The 23,931-nt window shown below is 44.8% G+C and overlaps 1 protein-coding gene across 1 annotated transcript; it reads left to right on the forward strand.

Annotated features, from left to right (window-relative positions):
- The first annotated feature begins 12,391 nt into the window (after positions 1 to 12,391).
- On the forward strand, positions 12,392 to 17,559 carry cibar1 (CBY1 interacting BAR domain containing 1). The gene is made up of 9 exons (XM_062445893.1): positions 12,392 to 12,567; positions 13,084 to 13,318; positions 13,423 to 13,491; positions 13,666 to 13,767; positions 14,256 to 14,261; positions 14,403 to 14,507; positions 14,827 to 14,940; positions 16,322 to 16,441; positions 17,062 to 17,559. Exons 1-9 carry the CDS (start codon positions 12,536 to 12,538, stop codon positions 17,167 to 17,169), a joined length of 891 nt encoding a protein of 296 aa, XP_062301877.1. The 5' UTR covers positions 12,392 to 12,535; the 3' UTR covers positions 17,170 to 17,559.
- The last annotated feature ends 6,372 nt before the right edge of the window (positions 17,560 to 23,931 follow it).

Consider the following 23,931-nt stretch of genomic DNA (forward strand, 5'->3'; position numbering starts at 1 on the left):
AGAGAGAGAGAAAGGGAGGAGGGAAGGAGCAATGCGAGAGGCGGACGAAAGGAAGAGGCAGAGAGAGTAAGAAAGATAGAGACAGAGAGGGAAAAGGGGGCGGGGGTGGGGAGGGGGTGTTTGTCGAGATAGTACCAGCGAGGGAGACAGAGAGGGAGAGACATAAATGAAAGCCTAGAGACCCATCTGTTCCAGTGTAATGACTGTGCTATTTGGAGGCAGGGAAGGTTGGTCGGGAGCAGCTGGCATCTTTCCCCGTGACCTTTTAGCATTCCTCCTCTCGCCATCTGACAGATGTGTCAACTCGATTATTTCAAAAGGCCCTGAATAAATAACCGATTGTGAGAGCGCGGATAACCCCAAAGCATCAACAAAATGGATGTAACAAACACACACACCCGCGCACACACACACTCACAAACACTCGGCCACAGAGTAAAACACAGACGCCGGTCGCACACACATACACGCCGATGTACAAAAGGGAAAATAATATCACAAAGGTGAGAAAAAAGATGTTTTGGCAGTTGTTCCCGGACTACCCAATGTCCCTGGCACACATCCCCTGCGCTCATGTACAAGCGGGGGTGCCTAAATAGCTGTTGAGTCGCTACTGGTGGGGCTTGGTAAAAGGGGACAATGGAGGTGAACTGAATGCCATTGTGGTGTGTTTGCCCTTGGAGCCGCACTATTAGCCAGTTGTTGGGGTGGTGGGGCAGGGGCCCCAGGTGCTGCCGCGAGGCTGCCAATGGATTCCCTATCCCCGCCGGAGCTCACAGCTGAGATCGGGTGGGGGAACGGAGAAGGGGTGGGGGGGTGGGGGGGGGGGGACTAATTGACTCACTGAGTGATTGGAGGAGTGTGAAGAGGCGACCGCAATCAGACCCAGCCTGATAGAGTTTGATGCGTCCCTAAATAGTTTCCAAATAGAGGAGCAGGTGCTGTTTTCCAGCAATATCGTATTCCCCACATGTGAGTGAGAGAGAGAGAGAGAGAGAGAGAGAGAGAGAGAGAGAGAGAGAGAGAGAGAGAGAGAGAGAGAGAGAGGGGGGGGGGGGTGAGGAGAGAAACAGAGGGAGAGAGAGAGATTGAGAGAGCAGGTGGGAGCACCTGGTGCACATGGTGTATCTAATGCGAAGACTGAAATGCTGAGACTCAGACAATGACTTTTTTCTCCTGACCAATAGCCTTTCTCCCAAAATTTTATCTCTGAATTTCTGGTACCAGAACTCGGAAGTGAAAAAGAATGTGTATTCCACTCCTTAGAACCCGCTTCAGACAATAATGCCAGGAATCAAGAAAAACTCAAATCCCCTTATGGTGCTCATCCAGGTTTACCTGTTATGACAAGACAACCAGTGCCTCCACATAAATACAATTTCGACCAAATAGATTGAGATAAAGCTCCTTCACTTGGTCAGCTCACCTTCTTGAAGAGTGACTCTCAGTAGAATGAGATCAACTACTCCTTCATTGTTCTAACCTGGAGTAATGGGGTCTGATGGTCTCATTGAATCGTCTCATGCAACATTTTGTCTGGGGAGATGACCCCCAGGAGATTTCATTACATAAAAAAACCATTAAGTTTGGATCCAAACCGTGTAGCAGACTACTACAGAGACATGTACAGTATGCTGGACTGCAGCCAACCAGCTGACGGACCAATAGCACAGGATGGAATCTCCAAGGCTGTTACATGTCTGATATGTCTACTACAAGCCTATTCTATCCTAACCTGCCGCAGGTTTCAGTGATCCTTTCCAAATTGTCCATGTTTTGGACATATTATAACTAGGAAACAGTAATGTGTTATCATTTTGATGGGAAATAAGCAACCCATCCATTGCATTGCTATTTCCTGAAGAGAAATCAACAAACCAGGTTGGGCTGCCTAACTCAATTGGTCGGGGCCAGTTTGTTTTCTTGTCATGCTCTGAGAGGTGTGAAGGATGATTTGGCGTTGTCTATCCAAGGGCCTGTTGAGCGCTCTTGCTCTACATGAGCTCGGAGACCGATCCCCCAAGAGCTCATTAGGACAGCAATGAGAGCTCCAGCATCGACTGTCATGGCAAAGTCAGACTTTGTTCCTGCTGTCACACACTGGCGACTTTTGCTCAGCGAAATAATCAGTCCATCACAGAGGTAAATTGTCTGGTTGATAGACCACCTTTTAATATCTAGGATTTCAACAGCATTGCAACACACAGACACACACTTGTGTGTCTGTGTGTAGGCAGCAGGTTTCCCCCCACAAACACACCAATAAGTGAAGCACTGTCAAACCGTGCAACGCCTCCCACAGCCCCAAGGACCACCCCAGACTTGGACCGCTGACCATGGTCCGCTACCGTGACCACCGCGCCCCCCCTCCTCACCCACACCTAGCCCCCCCCACCCCCCACCCCCTACCCCCCAGCTCCTCTCAGAGCCCATGTCAGCATGGCTGCTCCTCCTCATCTATCATCTCCATTGATCTGAGGTAATGACAGATGGCCGTCGTCTGTAGGAGAGACAGATTGCCTTCAGCAGACTGCAGGTTCGGAGCCAAGGCTGTGTGTGTCTCTGTGTGTGTGTGTGTGTGTGTGTGTGTGTGTGTGTGTGTGTGTGTGTGTGTGTGTGTGTGTGTGGTTTAGGGTTGTGTGCGTGTGAATGTGATCGTGTACATGTGCATGTGTGGGTGCGGGTTTATGTTCGTGCACGCGCATGTGTGTTTGCGCACGCCATGCTCGTGTGCGTGTCGCCCCTCATCTGAAGGAGAACTGACGTGTTCTCCAACGTTGAAAAGACACCGCTACACTCAGACACATTCACACACACTCACACTTAGTACACAAAGTGTATGATACTAATCCTATAAGCCCCTAAATGAGCTCTTTGGCTTCCCAGAATATGCCACAGCAAAAAACGTATTGGTTAAATTATGGTTATACTGTGACGTACAGATTCCACAGTACTGTGTGAATGCACTGTTCACACGCATATTCAGGGTATTTGGGCCACATTGGTCTTCACCACACATTTTCTCATGCATGCAGTATTGGAAGAAAAAAATGCTTCTTTTAAAGAATGTAGGTTGCTGACCTATTCACTCATGTAATGTGCCCAGACATTGTCCAGATGTACAACGTGTGGCGTCGGGCCAGGAAGGCTATCTCTCCACTGTTACAAAAGCTAGGCCTATTCATTTGATTGGTGCTGATGCATATCGAATGGGCCCGACACAGAAAGAGCATCTTAGCACCACATCCATATTTTAGATAAGTCCTTGCATGAAACATGAAGCGCTACAATCCATGCTAAGGTACCAGACTCTGAGAAGTAGGCAAGATTTAGGATCGGCTTATAGGCTGAAGGAAGTGGGGTTTTTGGCCAACACACAGCGTATCAAAATGGATTCGTAAATGGATTAGTAAAGAATAGCAAGGGCTGCTTTTGTTTTGCAATGTTCCGTTCTGTCAACCTACCATATTAAAACATTTTGCCGTTGAAGTTGATGATGGTGAACTCATAATTTGAAGATGAAACTTTACAACCCAGTTCCACGTCTTTATCTGTGAACCTTGAACTCGTCTTTAGTAGTACAACATGATTTATTCATAAAAATATGGATTTGTATAATGTCATGTCAGTGTAGCGCAGTAGCTTGAAGGGGTCAATATCTGATCAATGCTTAATCTGCTTACAAGAGTATTATTCATCATTCTCTTGACTTCTTTCCAACTATTACCCTCAGCTAATGCTAGCTGACATCAATAAACTACTTCAATTACCATGCAAGTGCAATATTGTACAGTATATTGGGATTTTGCCGTTGGAGGGGTAAGTCGGATAAGCAGTTTTACTGGGGAGAGAGTGATCCGTCATTGTGAAGAGATCCTGGGAGATTTGTGTAGAAATCAAAACAATCGATAGATTGGGTTAGAATGTTGTAGATTTTTCACATTTGGTGACATTGGTTTTTCCAAAGAATTTAAATAAATATGACATTTCCTCACCTGTGGATCTTGGGATTGAAAACCAATGAGCCATTTGTAGCTAAATGTGCACATTTTAACCCAAAAGAACAATGAAACTATTCTATGCTAATGTTCAAAGAAACCCTTTTTACTGAATACATGCTGTGTGTAATACTACTGTATTAACAAATATATAGCCTATACTTTTATTCAGACATAATTATTAAAAAATATATTTTTAACTGTCTGTTGCTGTATTATTCCGACTGGTAACATAGAATGACTTATATATGACTAAAGATCAAACTGCCTTCAGGAAAAGATTACAGGAAACATGGATGCAATAAGCAAAGATAAATGGTTTGATAGAAGGAGATGGAGGAATGGCAACTTCACCCTGATTCACTGTGTTGGTCGCCTATATCCACCCTCTTGGTCCCTTTGGTCTACCTGTACAGTAGTAGACCATCATCCTTTTATGGGACCTGAGGCTCTGCAAAAGTAGTCCTCCTAAGCTGCAGTGAAGGTCTATGATTTAGAAGTCAGCCATAAACCTCAAAAGGAGGTGTGGAGCTAGCTGGTTAATTGAACTTTATTAAGCCTTCTGCTTCATTTGAGTGAAGGAATTAAATTAACATGATAATTCAGACCCAATGTGTTAACGCCACCTCGTCACGCACCCCCCATTTTTTATATCGCCCCATACATTTTATGGCCCTTTGATTTAGCGCTGGTTTTTATTAACTGGCTTTCATTTTCCATATTGGCACACAAGCAATGCAAAGAAGGCTTATTTCCGTTTCTGAACCTAATTCAATTAAGAGAGGCTTCTTCATCCTTCCTCTCCAACACATCGGCCCAAGTGTGTGTGTGTGTGTGTGTGCGTGCGTGCGTGCATGTATGTGCGTGCGTGCGTGTGTGTGTGTGTGTGTGGAGGACAGTTGTGTGCACCGAAGCTATTTCTCTATTTCATTTTTGGAAATGTATTTCATTTGATTGGAAGTTACTTGAGAGAAAATAACTCTTCTCCCAGGCATCTGGCTCCAGAAGCTTGCTAAAGTATAAACAAAGCATCAGCAGAGATATTACACTGTATATATGCCAAGGATATCTGCTGGAGCAGGACACATTATTCATATAATTGGCCAAAGTGATCGATGGGTTCTCCGTTTCAGATGGGCAGCCACCTGAGGTCGAGAGGGTACAGAGAGAGATGGAGAGAGGGAGAGAGAGAGATAAAGAAAGACACCAAGAAGAGAGAGAGTACTGGAGAACAGTGGACTTCCGTAAAAGGGAAGGAGTAGTGTCATGAAGGGCTTTCTGAGCGTCATAGTGTCATCTAGTGGCCATCGTTGGGACTTCAGAAAAGGGTCACGTTTGAAGTCACACAGGCAGAGTACACAAGCATATCATAGTTTTGTCACGTTCTGTCAGTGCTCTGAGAAAAGAGAAACAACATATGTGGTGTGCCATGGACAACCGTTATAGTTACGGCTGCCAGTTCAAGTATTTGTATTCTTTTCGCGGGGTGAATGGACAGTTGCATTCAGCTCCGTGTGCTTTGCTTAGTCCTTGTGTTTAGTGCTCCCCAAAACACATACAAACACACACACACATATACACAACACCACTAACGAAAAGCAATAATAGAGCTGCACATTAGAGAGAGGTGAATTGCTTCCTGGGTGCCGCCTGTTCCCCTCTTCTAAGTGGATGCATTATAATTTCAACCTGCGCCCGGGCGAGGGAGAGGGGGAGGGGGGCTGGAGCGAAAGAATATGAATATGCGTTTACATCTGTCTTCTATTAATATTCATGCCTGAATCCACATCTCAACACAAAGGCAATTTTCTGGCCATCTGGGTTATGGCTGGTGGAGGTAATGAATAGTTTTTTATTTGACGAGCCATGCAATACGTCACAACGCTTCGTTCTCCTTCTGTCCCTCTCTATCTCGCCATCTCTTTCTTTATCTGTCTATCTCTCCCTCTCTCTCTCTTTATGTCTTACTCCACCAGGTGTGGAGATCCTTCACAAGACCACTGGAAAATGAAGACAGGATTTTCCAAAAGAAGAGAGAGACCCTACCCTTCCCGACCCTCACTCCATCTTGCCTCTCTCATCGGAGGGCTGGGTGCAGACCACGCACCGACCCTGCTCCCGGTCATGTGTGTGTGACTGTGGTGGTGGAGCGGTATCATCACTTCTTCAGTGACTGGGTGCTGCTCTTGGTGTAATTACGTTGAATTCTCAGGAGGCTCTGGGGTTAGCAGCAGTTATATCTGAGATGGGGGAGTACCTCAGTAGGTTACATTGGATGTTGTATTGTATATGTAAATGCCGAATGCTTGTTTTTATATCTATGTCATGTTTGTTGTACTATCAACTTGACATTCAACGGTTTGAAATTATGAATTTGAATTTCACAAATTCGACTCAAGACAGCTTTCAACTTAAAGCCAAATTTCCTGAAAACACAGTTCTGTCCATTGAACATGTACGGTCAAGCTTTAAACGAAACTGAGAAATTGTATATTTCACAAGCGCTAATTAAAGCTTTGAAGTGAAGGGGGTTCATCTTTATGTTTGTGTCAGGGGTGTGGGTGGAGGAGATGATTTAGACATCAGTGACAGTATTACGGTGGCTCGTATCTCTGGAGTATAGGCCCCATCCATTGGCTGGGGGTGAGGTTGAATGATTCATGAGAGAAGTTGGTCCATGGACTCCCATGGGTACTGCAAGGCTATGTGTGAGTGACCACTTTTATCGCTGGTGCCCGGAATCAATTATGCTAACAGTGTCTAATGAATGCACTTCAGGGAATGCCCCATGCACTCTGAGCTATTTCATTCATTTGCATATTTAGGACAAAAGGACAGTGGACACGTTCATGTGTTTTGCCACATAAAGCCCATTTGAAATACTTCTCCAATCACTTTCTCTCTCGTCTCTCTGTCTCTCTCGCACACATACACTCACATGTGCACACATACTGTACTCGCTGACATGCAACAGACATCTGCATTATCTAGCAATCTGCTGCAAATACACACAGGGAAACACACGCACACACACACACATACAGTGAAGTACACACGTGTAGTACACGGCACACACACACACTCTGAAACACCAAACACATGAAAGCTCAGGGGAACACTTCCTTTGTTCGAGAATTCTGAAGTCATCTTCAATTAGACACCACAATGAGGATATCTGGACCATCTCCAGCACTCCCCAACCAGGCTGCAATGAATCCAACGTGCATCTGCATGTGTGTGCTGTGTCTGCATGGGTGTGCTTGTGTATGCGTGCATTTGTGTGTGCGTGTGTGTGGGTCTTGCGAATAGCTTTTTACCGGGATCAAGGTTAATGTGTGGGAGAGATGCACTCAGCTGTTTGTGTATGTGTAATGGTTGTCTGACTGGATACTTGCCATTAAAATGCATTAAGGGAGATATGCTACTTGGGAAACAAGACACCCTGTGCTGGAGTTTTTCTCTGATGTAAAAAAGTATCTTACTATTAATAAATGATGAATTAGTTATGTGACACTATTACATACTGGGCTCCAGAGCCAGAGATTATTTCCGAAGCCAAGTTGACATTTGTGGATCAATACTTAATGCTTCCTTTAGCCACAATGCATTGTCCAACGTTTTGCCGAAGTCCATAAGTGATTAAATGGGAAAGGACACTTTAAGTCGTACCAGTCTAAGCAGAAAACCACAAATTGTTTTATTTATAAATACATGAATAGTTTATTTTGTTTAGAATACTATCTGAATACTATAATAATATCTGCCCAACTGAATGTTAGGTTAGGTTAAGTTACTATAGATGAGATGAGGTTAAGAAGTGAACCTACAGTGACTAAAACATGGTGAGCCAATAAGGGCATGATTTAGGGAGTGGCCACGTCCTCTAAACTATACCTCGACAGGTCAGCAGATATCATTTTAAGCTGATTACTGTACATACTTATTGAGATATTGGACACATGCTCACTTTACATTTGCAACCAGTGTTATCAAAAGTAATACAATCTTAAGAGCAGGTTTAGGGTTTACTTAGACAAAATGTTTTGTGGAATCTTCCCAATTCCACACACACAAACACACACTCTCAAATCTAACTGCATCTTGTGACATTTATGGGTCTACCTCTCCAGGGAGAGATCCAGGGGGATTGGAAGAAGGAAAAGCAAAAGAGAGGAAGAGGAGGGGGTGTCGAACAAAGAAGTTGGGAAGGAGACACTAATGAACACAGACAAAGTTGCCCTAACCTGTGCTCCAAGCTCCTCTGGGAAATAATTTTGTCAGTCGGTCAATAAACGCAGTGGACTGTGTCGGAACGGAGTTGCCCTTCAAGCTGTCGTTAAACTGTCATAGAAAAGATTTTTGTTGAAGGTTGTTCGAGTTACAGTTCACTAAAGAAACAGGGAGGACAACTGACCAGTAGACCAGTCAAATTTCAATGTCCAAAATAGCAAACCAACTCATCACACAGTCATTTTAACAGAAGGGCCAATATCAGTACGGGATATTGACCTGAGACTTGTCATTTAATTTCATGCACCAGTTGACAGACAAGGCACACAGAGCTGGATCCCCCGACTGCCCCACCTCGGTACTCACACACAAATACACACACACAGAAACACACACACACACACACACATGCCCCAGACACCACCTAATTGGCAGGTTGTTGCTGTTTGTTATGAACAAGGTGTGCACCATTCAACCTCAAGGCACCCCAGTCCTGCCCACTCACACACACACACACACACACACACACACATACAAACACACAAACGCATGCTAGCAAGCCACCTCCTTTCCTGACAGACAGTGTTCTACCAGTAACGGGTATGGCATTTAAGGGTGCGTGTGTGTTTCTTTTTTGGGTGTGTGGTGGAGGCGGGAGGGGGGGGGGGGGGGGGGTGACACCGCAGGTCAAACCTGAAGGGGAGAGAGAGTGAAAGCCGAGGCACACGGCATGTTGGTGCGACCTGCTAGACCACCCCCCCAACCACCCGCGTCTGACATATGTCACTCCCAATCTGTTCGGCTGGGCGAGCATCTTCTGCTTCTCCCCTGACGTCGTAGCACCACAACAGCACACAGGGCCCACAAACACGTGAGCATGGGGAGGAAGAGAGAGCGAGAGAGAGAGAGAGAGAGAGAGAGAGAGAGAGAGAGAGAGAGAGAGAGAGAGAGAGAGAGAGAGAGAGAGAGAGAGAGAGAGAAGGAGTGAAAGAAAAGGAGAGAAAGAAAAGGAGAGTGAGAGAAAGATAGAATGAGAGAGAAAAGGGGATAGAGAGAGAGAGAGAGAGAGAGAGCGAGAGAGAGAGAGAAGGAGTGAAAGAAAAGGAGAGAAAGAAAGGAGAGTGAGAGAAAGATAGAATGAGAGAGAAAAGGGGATAGAGAGAGAGAGAGAGAGAGAGAGAGAGAGAGAGAGAGAGAGAGAGAGAGAGAGAGAGAGAGAGAGAGAGAGAGAGAGAGAGAGAGAGAGAGAGAGAGAGAGAGAGAGAATTGAAGAGAGTTAAAAAGAGAAGGGGGGATTTGTGTGGATGCAACCCACTTCTTGCTAATTGGTGTTTTGGTAATAACACCATCTGTTCTTTAAGGAAGTCAGACACTGTCTCCATAAAGACCATACTTCTCCTGAATACATTTACAGTGGCGGCCAAAAAACAACTCTGCAGCTCTCCAGACTTCATTCAGCACCGAGTGGGTCCTGGTGGGGATCCAGACAGTGGAGAATAGACTCGGTAGCGCTAAGCTATCTTCCATAGCATGTTGTTTTGTAGCAGGACTTGAGTTGGCGCCATGCTGCACATATTGAAATCAGATGCACTTCTGTCATTTGGACTGCAAAAAGGGATATTGTACTTTGTCCTATAGGGACACAAAGATACCTATATACAGTGGCGCATTTTGTATTTTTGACTTGGGAATGCTGTATATTTCAGATGGAGGAACAAAATGAGAGACAGAACGTTAGTGACAATTGCCATGACAGCTGTCTGCCAGAATTGCGGTATTTAGTATAGAAGTAGAGTTGTAGAGTATGGAAGTAGAGTTGTAGCATAGTGTTTGGATGGAGTATAGAGTTTTAAAATGTGTGTATTGTGGCACAGACTAGGATATAGGACAGCAGTAGCTTGCCATCAAGTGGTACAATAAGGCCATTACAACTTAAACAGAGCAGGTGCCTGGTTCACATTATGTCAAGATGCACTCTAAAGCTGTCTCTAAAACAGGCAGGTGCTTGACAATGACCAAGAGCACAGGCACACAGAGACACACATGCACACATTGCATGTACACACAATCTGATTTCACCCACTCCAAACAGTACATGCATGTACACAAACAACATCTTCAGATATACAACAATGCCAGATTCTTATACAATTCATATCTGCCCCCTGCCAGAGAGGGAAGACTCACACAACAAGCAGCCAGAATGCTTTGGTGGGGGGCTAAAACACACAGATAAATGCAATGACCATGTTTTACATCCACAATCTGTTACAGTGAATTTCCCCTGCTTCAATTCCACGGATGATTAAGCGTGATAATTAAGGTTTTTGGAAATTTTCCACAGAGGCCCAGACAAAGCAGCTGGTGACATTCATGCGTTGGAACCGGAGGGGGGATTCACAATAAATCCCCATTCATTTCAATGATCACAAAGTCTGCGTTTGGCATTGTTTCAAAATGATATAATGATAATGTGAAAATGCTGTGTTTATTGTTTTTGAAAAGCTGGTACTAAGAAAGAGAAAATACCTTAAAGGTTTTCTGGGAATTATTTATAGCCGGTAACAGGTGTTTTTTCTTTACTTCATATCTATATATTTGGCTTGCAGGTTATCCTGTTTCCTTTAATTGAACCTTTTTTACTTTTAATTGTTTTCTTATTGAGAAATGGAATAGTGTTGCACTTGTGAGGAGATTCTATGTAGATCAAGGGGTAAATCAATTGAATAATGGTGTTTGCTTCAACTATACATATTAATAATTACAATTTTACAGTTTCAAAATAAGTTAGTTTTGAATATCACCAGGGACTACTATTACCTAATCACCGATTACATAGGTAATTAATCCTCCTGTTGTGTTCATTTGAAGACCAGGACAAACTGCCATTCTTGGACAGGAATGATCCGGAAGATCAGGAGATACCTGTCTGAGCATTCCACCCAGCTGCTAGTCCAAGCACTTGTCCTCTCCAAGTTGGACTACTGCAACTCACTTGTTGCAGGTCTCCCAGCATGCACAACTCGCCCTCTCCAGAGGATTCAGAACGCAGCAGCCCACCTGGCCTTCAACCTACCCAGATGCTCCCATGTTACCCCGCTCCTCATCTCCCTTCACTGGCTACCCATCACGGCCCGTATCAGATTCAAGGGACCTTCCGAGCGGTGAACGGGACTGCAGCCGACTACATCAAGTCTCTCCTCCAGCCTTACACCCCACCCGCCACCTTCGGTCTTCTTCTGACAACCGTCTGGTGGTCCCACCGCTCAAGAGCGCCCGCTTCCAACCCAAGCTCTTTTCCTGTCTGGCCCCCCAATGGTGGAATCATCTCCCCACCTCCATCAGAGACACTGTCTCTCCACCTTAAAGAAAAGGCAAAAGATGCACTTGTTCTGGGAGTACAACGGTATTTAGGAATGATTTACTGGACCTGATGTTAGTTTCCTCCAGGAAAACAATGACTCTTATTGAGGGACTTGTTTCTCTTGTTGGTTAATTGTAACTGATTTAACTTCTTAGACTCGCTTTGAATTATTCTATTGTTGCTTGCTTTCCTACAGGTACACTCTTGCACTTTTGAGGTTCATGTTGTTTAATTGTAACTTGTTTAACTACATGCTCTTATGTTTCTTCCCATTGGCACGTATTTGCTTTTCACAATGTATTGTTAATTTTTTAGCTACCCACAATGTTTTTGGGGCTATCTCGTTGTCTATGTTCACTGACCTATGCACTTTTGTAAAGCTCTCTATTGGAAGTCGCTTTGGATAAAAGTGTCTGCTAAATGAATAAATTTAAATGAATGTCACAACCTCAGCAAGGCCCTCTTCCTCATCACTAGACTAGAGTTCAACATCGGTTGTCTCTTTATCTGGATCATAGTCTGTGTGTGTATGTATGTACTTTTGAACACTTTTGGACACCACAGGTGTTTAGATACCCTGTGTGGACAAAGTAATGGAACCTTCTGGCAATCAGAATAAGTTGACTACATTTTTTCAGAGAGAAAACTTGTAAATCGGTCACTTTTGACCGGAACACAACAGGAGGGTTAAACATAGCCTTATGTATTAGTATTTTAACAATACTTAATTCAGCCTACAGATAGGGGACATCAAATACCTCAATTTCCCAACATACACTGTTTCCGGAAATAAGTGGAACGCCCCATGAAAACTCCATGGAAACGGCTTCCTGGCGTTCTAGCCGTAGACAAGTAACGCTAGCTAGCTTGCTTGCTTTTGGACCATTACTGTATTACTATACTCTTTACCTAGTTTTGATTGCCGGATTGCCATTCGTGTTCCATGATGAGCCGAACTCCTGATGCAAGAGCAAGGTGAAGCCTACTCACTATTTAATTAAAAGATAGCTAGCTAGTACTAGCTAACGTAAACTAGCTGATAGCTACTAGTAGCCAGCCAGCTGGCTTTTAACGAAGCTGGAACCAGCTACTGTACACTAGGCTAGATAGCTAGTGTGCTAGCTTGCTAATATACTGCACTAATAAATAAGAGCAGCAGATGGAAAGTGGAATCAGAAAAGCCTTCGGACATGCTCAACCTCTCTTATTAATCTGAAAAATGTGTCCGGCAGTAGAGTTATAAGGGGGTAATATTAGCTGGTTACAATCTGAGTACAGTAGCCAAGGCAATAGCTGCTAGCACTACCAAGCAAAATTGGTTTGCTGTGTTAAGTAGCCTACTGTACTATAGCCACTTTTCAAAAACAAGCCCAGAAAAGGTATTCATAGTTGTTGAAAGGGTTATATGAAAATTAAGATAAACTAGCCTACTGGTTGAAATAAGTGGAATGCCATTGACACGTTATCCAAACATGATCCTCAATGCAACAGGGAGACCCAGACCAAACAGATCCAGGACAACATCACCAACGTGGAGAAGCACTTTGGGGAGATGTGCCAACTATTCGCCGCCTATGTCCGTAAAACAGCAAGGTTACGAGATAAAGCTGACCTCATGGTCAGAGAGATCAGTCTGTATGCAGACACGGAAACACCCAATCTGAAGAAAGGAATGAAACAGTTTGCTGACCAACTTGCCAAGATTCAGGACTATCGTCAAGCAGAGGTATGTAGCAGAGCTGCCTTCATTTGATATGGTGATTCTTATCAAGGACTGTGATTTCATTTTGTATAGTAATGACAATCCCAAACACCACAATATTCTTGCAGGTAGAGAGACTTGAAGCCAGAGTGGTAGAGCCTTTAAAAAGCTATGGACCATTGGTGAAACTGAAACGGGTAAGTCGTAAGGAAATTCTGAATGTGATGTTAGTTACCTGGACTGTCCACACGATGGCAGTATCTGTTTACAAAACGTACACGTTTCTAATGCTGATCCAAGATATTTGGCATTTAAGATGTGATCAACCATCCCCAGTCAGCACTGATCTGACTCATGTGCCTTCCTTCCAGGAGGACTTGAAGACAAGCCAGAGTGCCAGGAACCGAGAAGCCAAGCAGATGCAGCAGCTGGAAAGAACAAGGCAGCGAAACCCCTCCGACCGACAGATCATTGTATCTTTACCCGTCAGACTGCTCCCTTAATGGGAGATTTAGAGAGCTGATGCATTTACCAAATAGATTGACGAAAGGACGAAAGACTGCACGAGAATCGGACGTGCCGCTTCAATCATATTGAATCAGATAAGGCTACAGTGTTGGGCCAAGCTGAAGGATAACCGTGCTGGACATAGATGTGTGTTTGCTTGTTTGCGCGCTTGAGAGTGATTACAATGAAGTAAATATTGCACAAGCTATCTAAATAATGCATGACTTTGGGGCAGTTTTAAACAAATGTTAAATTATAGTTGTGTTGTTTCTGTGGAGTAACATCTGCTTTTGTTGTAACCTCCTGGATCTGGCGGTTAGTTCCAGAAAGACTTCACACACACTTGTTTACTAGTTTAAGTCCAAGGTAGAAGTACCTTACAAGTACGCATTCATCTTTGATTGATTGCTTTGTTGATTGCTGATGGATGCACTTTCCTTAATAACACCAACAGTCACAGGTGGCTTCCTTGATTTTTTTTACAGTCCATTCACTGTTGCAAGGGTTGTAGAAGTGATGGATTAAACATTTAGTACGCAACATATACAATTCGTTTCATTCAGTTCTTTGGACATGTGTGAGCCTGGTGTGCTGTGTTCAGGCTGAAAGTGAGTTGCAGAGAGCTACAATGGACGCCACACGCACCACACGCCACCTGGAGGAGACAATAGACGAGTTTGAGAAGCAGAAAATCACTGATATCAAGGCCAGTTACCCCTCTGTCTGCCTGTCACCTTTCATTAGCTCTCTCGCTTTCCTTGTCTCAATCTCTCTCTCTCTTTTTTTAGCACATTCATTAAATAGAGCTACAGTTTCTAGACCAAATATTTGTAGGAATATTAAACCCATATCAGACAACGGTAAAACAAATCCATCTCTGTTCATTTGCCACTCATTCTCTCTTTTTTCTCTCACAGTCCATGAATAAAATTAACATATACTCTATTTGTGTAGTGTTTTTTTTACAAGCAATGCCACAAAAGGCTCCACAGATGAACTCATATTTTCCCCGATCTCTCTTGCAGAAGATCTTCGGCGAGTTTGTGACCGTGGAGATGACGTTCCACGCCAAGGCACTGGAGGTTTACACCACAGCCTTCCAGAACATTCAGATGGTGGATGAGGACGAGGACCTGGAGGTGAGCCTATGATAGCCTAATATTGAAATAGATCTCGCTGCTAGCGGGGTTTTTTTTTCTTTCCGCTTGACATCACAGTTTGTGGTTTTCATTCAATGATTCATCTCCCGATCACGCCAATGGGAGTGACACTTCTAACCCGGACAGCCTGTTTGAGTGACTCATGCTGTGAAGTCGATGCACTTGCAGGTTCACAAACAATGAGCAATCCTTTTCAACCTGACGGAGACTGCCGCTAAAATGTCTTCTCAACACTTTGACCATCTCCGTGTCCTTGTGTCGACATGAACAGCATTTTCTGGAGCTTACATTGATGCTGTTTGTTTACCTCCTGATGAAATTCGATGAATAGTTGGAGGACTGTGTTGACAGTGCCTGTGTAGGTTCTTGGAGGGCGTCTTGGTTTTCAACAGTTGTTGCATCGACAAGCATCAAGTGATAGTGTATTGTGTACATTTAAATTGGTGCTGCCTAAAGATCTGGATTTAATGCAGCTGTGATTACTTCAAAATAGTTCATTTGTTCATAATTTGCCCCTAAATATTTGCACGTTCAATCACTGAGTCAAAGGAACTTAATGAGTCAACAGACTCATGAGGGTGAGTCAGTGTAAAGGGTCAGGCTTCCCTTCAATTAATCTGTAACAAAGATTGGCTCACTTGCTGTTTCTGGCCTTTGTCCATGGTCTTACGGCATGAAGCTCACACAAGCTTGCCACTGCCTTCTGCTGTCTCCAGGGGCTTTCTCAGTAACGTTAATGCCACCAGCGGTGAGGTTTGCTTGTATGACGTTTTAGACTAGCTTTAATTCTGCTTTACAAAGGCCACACATTACTTGACTTAACCTAGTCTACAAGACCTTTCTCCATCATTCTCAAATGGGTCAGACAAGAAAAACCATTCAGGCAATGTATGGATTCACTATCAGGATTCGGATTGTTGAGGTGTAGTGCAGGGAAATTGATAGAATTAATTTAACAGTTGGGCATCGTTAACTAATCTAAGAAGGCGATTTTATGAGCCATAATGTCAATGAAAGAGGGGAAATAATGTCCAATTTTGCAGCCTATTTGTTTTCAATGTAATTGTCTTTAAATTCAGTGTCCCACTATACCACTTCTAGAAAACCCTACTCGTTGCCCTGCCTTTGTGTGCCTACATGTCTACATTATCCTAAGCAGCTGAGACATCCTTCTTTACCTCCAAGTAAAGATAATCATTTCTCACACCAACCTCACACACAAATTGCATTTTTTTCTATCCTCTGAATAGTGTAGCACCTCCTGCTGTATATGAAGAATATAGCACCTCATACTGTCTTTGAAGAATATAGCACCTCCTACTGTCTTTGAAGAGTATAGCACCTCCTACTGTCTTGGCAGGTGTTCAGGAGCATGCTGCACCCCCCAGACTACAAGTCCCGCTTAGAACTAGTCCGTACTCATTCCAAAACCTCCATCACTCAGACTGGGTCCACCCTGAGTAGTTCAGGGACTTTGCAGGTAAGGCATGTGCAAAGCCACTCTCTGTACCACATTTAAATAGATAAATCCTTCTAAATCGGTCTTCCCGATGACTGGCTTTCCCTAACCTGACCTTCTTTCAAGCACCGACACGCCGCGCACAAACATCAAGCTCCTCGTCTTGCGCTTCCTATAGGTCTCCCTGCACCTTCTCCTGTATTTCTTGTGCCCTTTGGGTCAAGTGAAGCGAACCCAGGAGAGATTTCTCACGTCTCTGCTCGCTCCCTCGTGTCCTGCCTCTTCGCCCCTCCTGCCTCATTCGGCGTTGGCGGGGAGGAATCCCATGCCTCCAACGTTAGTTAGAGGAGGAATGGAGGAAAGGAGGCAACGACCCCAAAAAACTGAGGCAGTGAGATCAGGAACCGAGAAGGGTTTTTCGTAGATTTTTATCAGGCGCTGGCTGGCATAACTGGATTGTTCAAAGTGGAAAAAGCATGCCGCGCTCGCACGGCCTCGCACGCACACAAACGCCGATCGCTGCCCGACGTCGACACAACACTGATGATTCATGCGCCGTCTCATGCATATTCAAGTGCTCCCTCGTAATGTGGGATCCAGCAGGGAGGTTACTGACTTAATGGGCACCTGTCGTACTGCAGCAACAGAGGACCCCGAGCAGGCAGAGGAGAAGGGAGGAGGAGGAGGAGGATGATGACGAGGAGGAGGACGAGGAGGATTTGGAGGACGTCACTGACGATGAAGACTGAACGCGCCCGATGTCATGTGCGTATTTGTATGCGTTGCTTTCGAGGGAAAGGCTGCACATTGTGCATTTGTGGCCATAAAAATGATGTAACCACCCTGTATAACTCTATTTTGAGACCCCGTCGAATAAGAATGGGGATTCTAGACACGAGCTGCATGATTATACAGTATGCTGTCTTGTATGATCTTAAAATGGTACCTCAAACATTGTATTCACTATGAAATGCCACAAAGTATTGTCGTACTTTCTTACCTTTTTTGCTTTTTGTATTACGTATAGTGCCAAAAGTAAATTGTTTGGCAGTATTTTCGATATTGTCAACTCTGTGATTCACCTTCTTTTTTTTTTTTACATAGAAAGAATTAAAGTGGTTGCCATGGAATTCAAAACATCCAGAAAGTCGTGTCTTATTACCCCCCCCACCCCACCCTTTTGATCTAATGTTGATTTCCATAATTGGCTCCAGTGTATTTGAGTCACACAGAGTTGCAGGGATTCCAATGTGATGGATGCAGTTTGTAGTGACTCATCTGTTCCAGGCCGGTCATGCAACAGTGGTTTAAATGAAAGCCCAGGACGTTCTGCACCCTGCGCCTGCCTCGGCTCAGAGTGAGTCGAGCCGTGATGCTGTGGGAGCTGCAGTGCTGGGGGAGCCTCCCTGGGGGCTGGGAGCCACCATTTTGTCTCACGACTTCATTGTCAATTGCGGATGAGTCACACTGTAGTTCATCAATCCGAAGCTACCCATGTAATAATAACGGCAAATCTGATCCTGCTGCCAGAGAGCCACACACATAAACACACTATTCCAGAGTACAAAAATCTCTTTCACTATAATGGCTGGATAAAATATACGACTGACTGATTGAGCTGATAAGGTGCAAGGATGTTGTGTATCTTTAACAGAAAGGGCATGTCATATTGCTTTAAAAGGCAAATGTGTATGCAAACACATGCTCTCATTCTCACACGCACGCACTCGGTTTGACTTTGGTGTGCTTTCTGTGTCACAGAGACCTGAATGGTCCGCACTAGGGTGAGTCATCGCCATAAAGTCTGTGTGTACGTGTGTGTGCTTATCTGTGTGTGTGTGTGTGTGTTGGTATGAGTCAGAGAGAGGTTGTCTATCACAGAAAAAACCCACCGGCTCTCCACCCAGCTCTTAAACAGCGAAGTAGGGGTTGCAGATGGTGACCAGCAAGACCAAGCCCAGACAGAGAGACAGGAAAGGGAAAGAAAGAGAAATGCAGTTCAACCCAGAGAGAGAGAGCGAGAGAGAGAGGGAGAAAGAGAGCTGTCAGAGGTCAGTCCCACCCTAAGGATCCTATCTTTAACTGTGACTCTGACTCACTCTCCCCATCCCTCTGGTATCTGCAGCATGTGTCACTAGATCATATCCAGCACCCATCACTCATGCATTCGCGTGACGCCCAAGCCTTCTCGTCTTGACATTTTCTTTGCCTACAATCGCACCAAAGCACATAACACAGATTTTGTTCCCGAAACCAAAGTTTGACAGTGAAATAAAGCAATTTCGGTTGGCACAGGCTATTTAGAGAAAACGAACACCAGTAATAAATGGATATAGGTCAAATACAATGTAATTGGATGTATTTTAATTCACGTATGATATGGGTTGACTTCTGCATCTTGCCACTAGACGGCGACGTGAAAGTAACCATGGTTCCCTCACTGTGTTACTTGTCTAAAACTGTGAGGTACACAGTGTTCTTTTCCTCTTGTTTGTAATCTCTGACTCATGTTTGCAATTCTTCCTCCTGGAAAGGAACTCGCCTGCAATCTTTCTGTCTCTCTGAGAGAATCTGCAAGTGTACGTTTGTGTGTCTGTAGACTCACTTTAGGTAACGTCCAACAACAAAAAAGCCTTCGCCTATTTAGATTTAAATTCTGCATGCAAGGATGTTAACATATAGATCAGTACATGAATCCCTCAGACTTACTCCACGGTCCACTCCACAGATGGGGATGTGCATGCGCGAGTCTTTGCGACGGAAACCAGTGGGTTTATGTATATGTGTGTTTACACAAAGCGACGCCCTACAGTAAAGTGTGTTGAATATTAATACAACGCCTGTCTGGCAGTGGTTATAAAACCGAGGGGCAGCGTAGCCGGAGTGTGACTCACCCCAACTCATTAGCAACCCAAGTCAGAAAGAGAGTCCTCCTACCGCATACGAGGACAGCCCCAAATGGGTTCCCTCTTATCCCAATGCAGCTCTTTCTCTCTCGCCTACTTACTTTCCCTCTCTAATGAAATACAGTGTGTCTATTTAGCAATGCTTCCACATCCCAGGGGGATTTGAACCCGCAACCTCTTGATCGCCAGTCAGACACTCTTCCAGTGAGCTATTGTCATTCTGTAGCTTTCCCTGGATACGCTGTAATTCAGAGTGTGCATGTGAAGTGTCTTTCTAAGAAAGTTGTGTGCAGGACAAATGTCTGTGACTGAGTGTGTGTGTGTGTGTGTGTTTGTGTGAAAGTATGTGTGTTCCCGAAGATGGGACGTTGACCCCTTTCATAATTGTTTTTCAACTTGTATTGCGAACCCTCATTTCAGTTTGATATACTGCCTTGAATACAAAACCACAATGTACTTGTCAAGAGCCTTCTTGAAACCATTCACTAGTTCCTCTTTGCTATCCAGTCTCACACTTGTAATCTTGCACCCGTAAATTAAGCAATTGGTATCATTTAACGATGCCCACTTTCAATGTCACATCGTAAATCTCAGTGTGTGTCTGTGGAAGTGTTGTTCCTGGTTTTGCTGATTAGACAAATTAGACGGTGACACTGAGAAGCAGAGTCTGTACTTCTCATTTCCTCTCTAGTGTCTGAAACCTTAGATGTCATGAATGACATGGCTCAGCTGAAATCTTGGTGCACGTCGATTATGAAGAAGGAAGTGAAAAATGCATTTGAACGCTGTGAGCGTGTGTGTGTGTACCTTTAGTACATGTGTTTCCTTGCGTGCATCAAAGCGGGCGTCCTAACACTCACTTTCCAGTTTTAGCCTCATACCCCGACTGCCAATCTATGCCGATGGCTTTTGTTGTTAATGATTTCGAAATACTCTCCGGGAGTAGAGAGAGAGATTGAAATAGGTCGACAGAGAGAGAGAGAGAGAGAGAGAGAGAGAGAGAGAGAGAGAGAGAGAGAGAGAGAGAGAAGGGAGGGGGGGGGGGGGGGGTAGGGGCATTGCGCAAGCTGCTTATCCGAATCTGGGATGATACAATCTGTCTCGGGGAGGCCACGAGGCTGGGAGCTCACTGCGGAAGGATCGTGGAGCTGTCAGCATCTGTCTGAGTTGGCCCTGAACCCACACAGCTGTGTGCGTGTGTGTGCGTGCGTGTGTGTGCTTGCGTGGCTACATGTGTCTGTGTGCCAAGGGGGTGTGCCAGGTGCGTGTAGCCGGCCTAGTCACCCGGCTATGCAATGCTGTGTGTGTGTCCTTTGTGTGTTCTGAAACCTTACCTATTTGGTCAGCTACCTAGTAACTGTGTTTGTGCAGTTAACAGACCATTTCCCAACATTCAGATGTTATGCAGGATGTGCCAGTGTCTCGAGTGACCTATGTCTTTGAACTAAAAGCCGCTGTCCTGTATCACTGTCGAACTACAAACGAAACGGCCTACTACATTACAGAACTAGGCATGAAATGTTAATTGAGTTTCATTCATTATCCTCCATCTCCCTGCATCAATCTGCGTGGCTGATTAAGGCAGACAGAAGACACCTGGTGCCCACACATACGCAAAGGATCAGTCACGTCTCACCATCACACCCAGAGAGGCAGGAGAGAGGAAGAGAGAGAGAAAGAAGGTGTAGCTAGATTGCGATAGGAAGACGATGCAGGCGGAGATAAGGGTAAAAGAGAGAGAGAGAGAGAGAGAGAGAGACTAGAGAGACAGTGTCTGTGACAGATTTACAGTGAGACAAGCTGAGACATAAGAAAAACGTTTCTGCTGCTGAAACAGACACAGGGTCAAACCGAGGTCGACTCGACTCTAAATTCCATGAGCTGAGTCTGATGTGTGTATCTTACCACCCTGGCACAGTCTCCAAACCACCTCCATCACATGACCTTAGGGCTGGGAAGAACGTTTCCAGAGGCATGCTTCAAGTTTCTTCTAAACTCCTGCGTCTTAACTGTCTACATATCGAAACAGAGTGTGCACCTCTCTCTTTGTTCCCTAGGGAAACATGGGCCCCAAAAAAATTGACTGAAACAAAAGCCTTGTGAAAAAGAAAGTGAAACACTAAACCGTCAAACAGGGTTGGGTCCACCGCACGGCCAGCAGAGATGTCTTGTATGGTTTGAAACCTGAGCGAATCGGAGTGATGTGCTAAGTGTCTCTCAGGGACTCAGGCACATGACAGACAGCAGAGGGAGTGTGTGTGTGTGCGTGGGTGTGTGTGTGTGTGTGTATGGTGTGTGCGTGAGTTTGAAATTCAGCCAGGGTCTTCATGAGGTCTTCCAAGCAGTTCCCTGGCACCCCTCATTCGTACAGATGGAAGCTCTTGCTTACGCATCTGCCCACTCTATAGCCCCCTTACATGGAGTCCAAATACATCCCCTGACACATAACGCTAAGTGGTTTCAGCTAACAGCAGCCTCCCATAGCTCCAGTGGAGGGCTTTTGAGGACTATTGTGACAGGACAGTGGCTGTAGGACAGCCTGGGAATCAGCAGGGCTGCAGTTGGGAAAATGCCATGAGGATTTAGCACAAAGGAATGTGGTCCAACTCTCATGACCTCATGCCGTGCACATGTAATTGTAACTTGGTCAAATTGGACATTTTCTGAATTTGGGAGAAAAAAAGTTGTAAAACTGGATGCCTTTCTAGCTAGTTCCTCGAGCTTCGCATAATTGGAGCTACTGACTAAAAGCTGTTGGATAAGATTGTGGTGTACTTTGGAGACTGGACAAAGACATTACACACACACTCAGGCAGAGTGTTCTATCTAGACCAAACAGGCTGTGTGTTCTTTCATATTGTGATCATACTGAGGTCTGCTGGTAGTCTTGCCAACTGACAGAGCACAGACGATGCACAGTGTTCTCAGAGCTGTCAAAGCATCTCTGTTCCTAATCATTTCAACAAGTCAAAAAGCGGGAACTAGTCGCACTATATGTTATATTATATGAGGGCATATAACCATATTCTGCCACATCTGATTTAGATGGAAGATTAGAAAAGAACATATCGACAGAGTTCATACACCACGGGGATGGTATTCTTCCCATGGTGTTCCCCCAGCATTGGAAGGTTCTGGAGCGCTGCATGTGCGCGCTGTGGCACAGCCCTGTGGTTTCCGTGATAACTGCTCGCGTACATCCGTCTTGATGGGTAAACACAGCCTGCTAATCGTTGCGGAGGCTCCGGTGTGCGCGGCCTATCACAGCCACCGCAGGGCCCAGAGCTGAGGAGCGCCGGGGGGGTTTGTTTTGGAAAATGTGGCAGCGTTGCCATGGTGCCTCTATTTGATCCTTTGTAATTAACCTAGCCCATTGATTGCGCAACACTTTCCCCTTTTTTCCGTAGCCTGTCAGCAGCTTGCCAGCATTAAACTAAATGTGCCCCTGTTTCTGTTGTCTATGTTTTGTGACTCTTTCCCATAATGCCACTGTCTCCTCACACGGTTCTCAAAGGAGCGAGACTGGAAGTCAAGTTGGAGAGCTTCAGGAAGATCTCTTCAGGGTTCCATTCAAAGAGTAGATTAGATTTGAAATCTCAGATCAGCTGTATATAAAGTTCACTTTTGATATTGACATAAAAGAATAGAATGACAGGTTGCTAAATAAAACCCATTGTTCAAAAGGTTGTCATAGCATATAGGCACCTCCAGTTCCCTGGCAACACAGGCCTTTAAATGGTTTTAATGTTACCCTGCAGATTCCCTACGATGACCAACCAAAGTGACATGCTGGAGCTGAAATGTACCGTCTAACTCTCCTCTGGGTTGGCTTCAAGTTGTTTCGTTTTCAAGATTTCCAACTTTTTCTGTTACTTTCCATGATAGAACACACACAGGGCACCGTTGTTTCTATAGATATGCCCCTATTTGTTATATTAAAGTGACAGACTTTCATCTTCTTCATTTTGGTATATTGGCACTCGCTTTGCCCCAGACCTAGGCAAGGCCACAACATGGCTGTCCATCTGTCCGTCTGTTCAAGTGCAGGCTGCCCATCCACCCATCCATGGCAGCTATGACCACTCTGTATTAAACTCGTAATCACACAAACCTTACCCGGCTTGTCTTAGAGTATGTTGCAGTGATGCAAGTCTTGACCTGGAGACACATGTGAGCCTTTAGCCCCTTGTACAACCCCACGTCTTAAAGACAGTTTTAGTTCTGAAGTCTGTCATCATCATAACCTGTGTGACTGTACCATGCACTTCATTGTGTGGTTAATTTAGGTAATACATTTTGGGGGTGGGGGGTCTGATGGGGCTCATTTACCTTCCGGTAAAGTGTTTACTGCTTTTTTGTTGTGGGAGTCTTTTAACGGTCACGGTTAAACAGTTGTGCAACTGGCCCATTTGCCCAGAGCAAACAGCAGCATTCTGAGAACCAGAAAAGAGGGAGGAGGTGTTTCTTGTGTACGGTGTATATGTGTTTTCTGTCTCTCTATCTCTCCCTCTTTCTCCCTCCCTCTTTCTCTCTCCACAGAAAGTCACACCGCTTTAATCTACGCTTCTTGCACAATTTTGCCATGCGCTTGAAGTGCCAATTGGG

The sequence above is a fragment of the Osmerus eperlanus genome, chromosome 20, assembly GCF_963692335.1.
Source record: "Osmerus eperlanus chromosome 20, fOsmEpe2.1, whole genome shotgun sequence".
NCBI lineage: Eukaryota > Metazoa > Chordata > Actinopteri > Osmeriformes > Osmeridae > Osmerus > Osmerus eperlanus.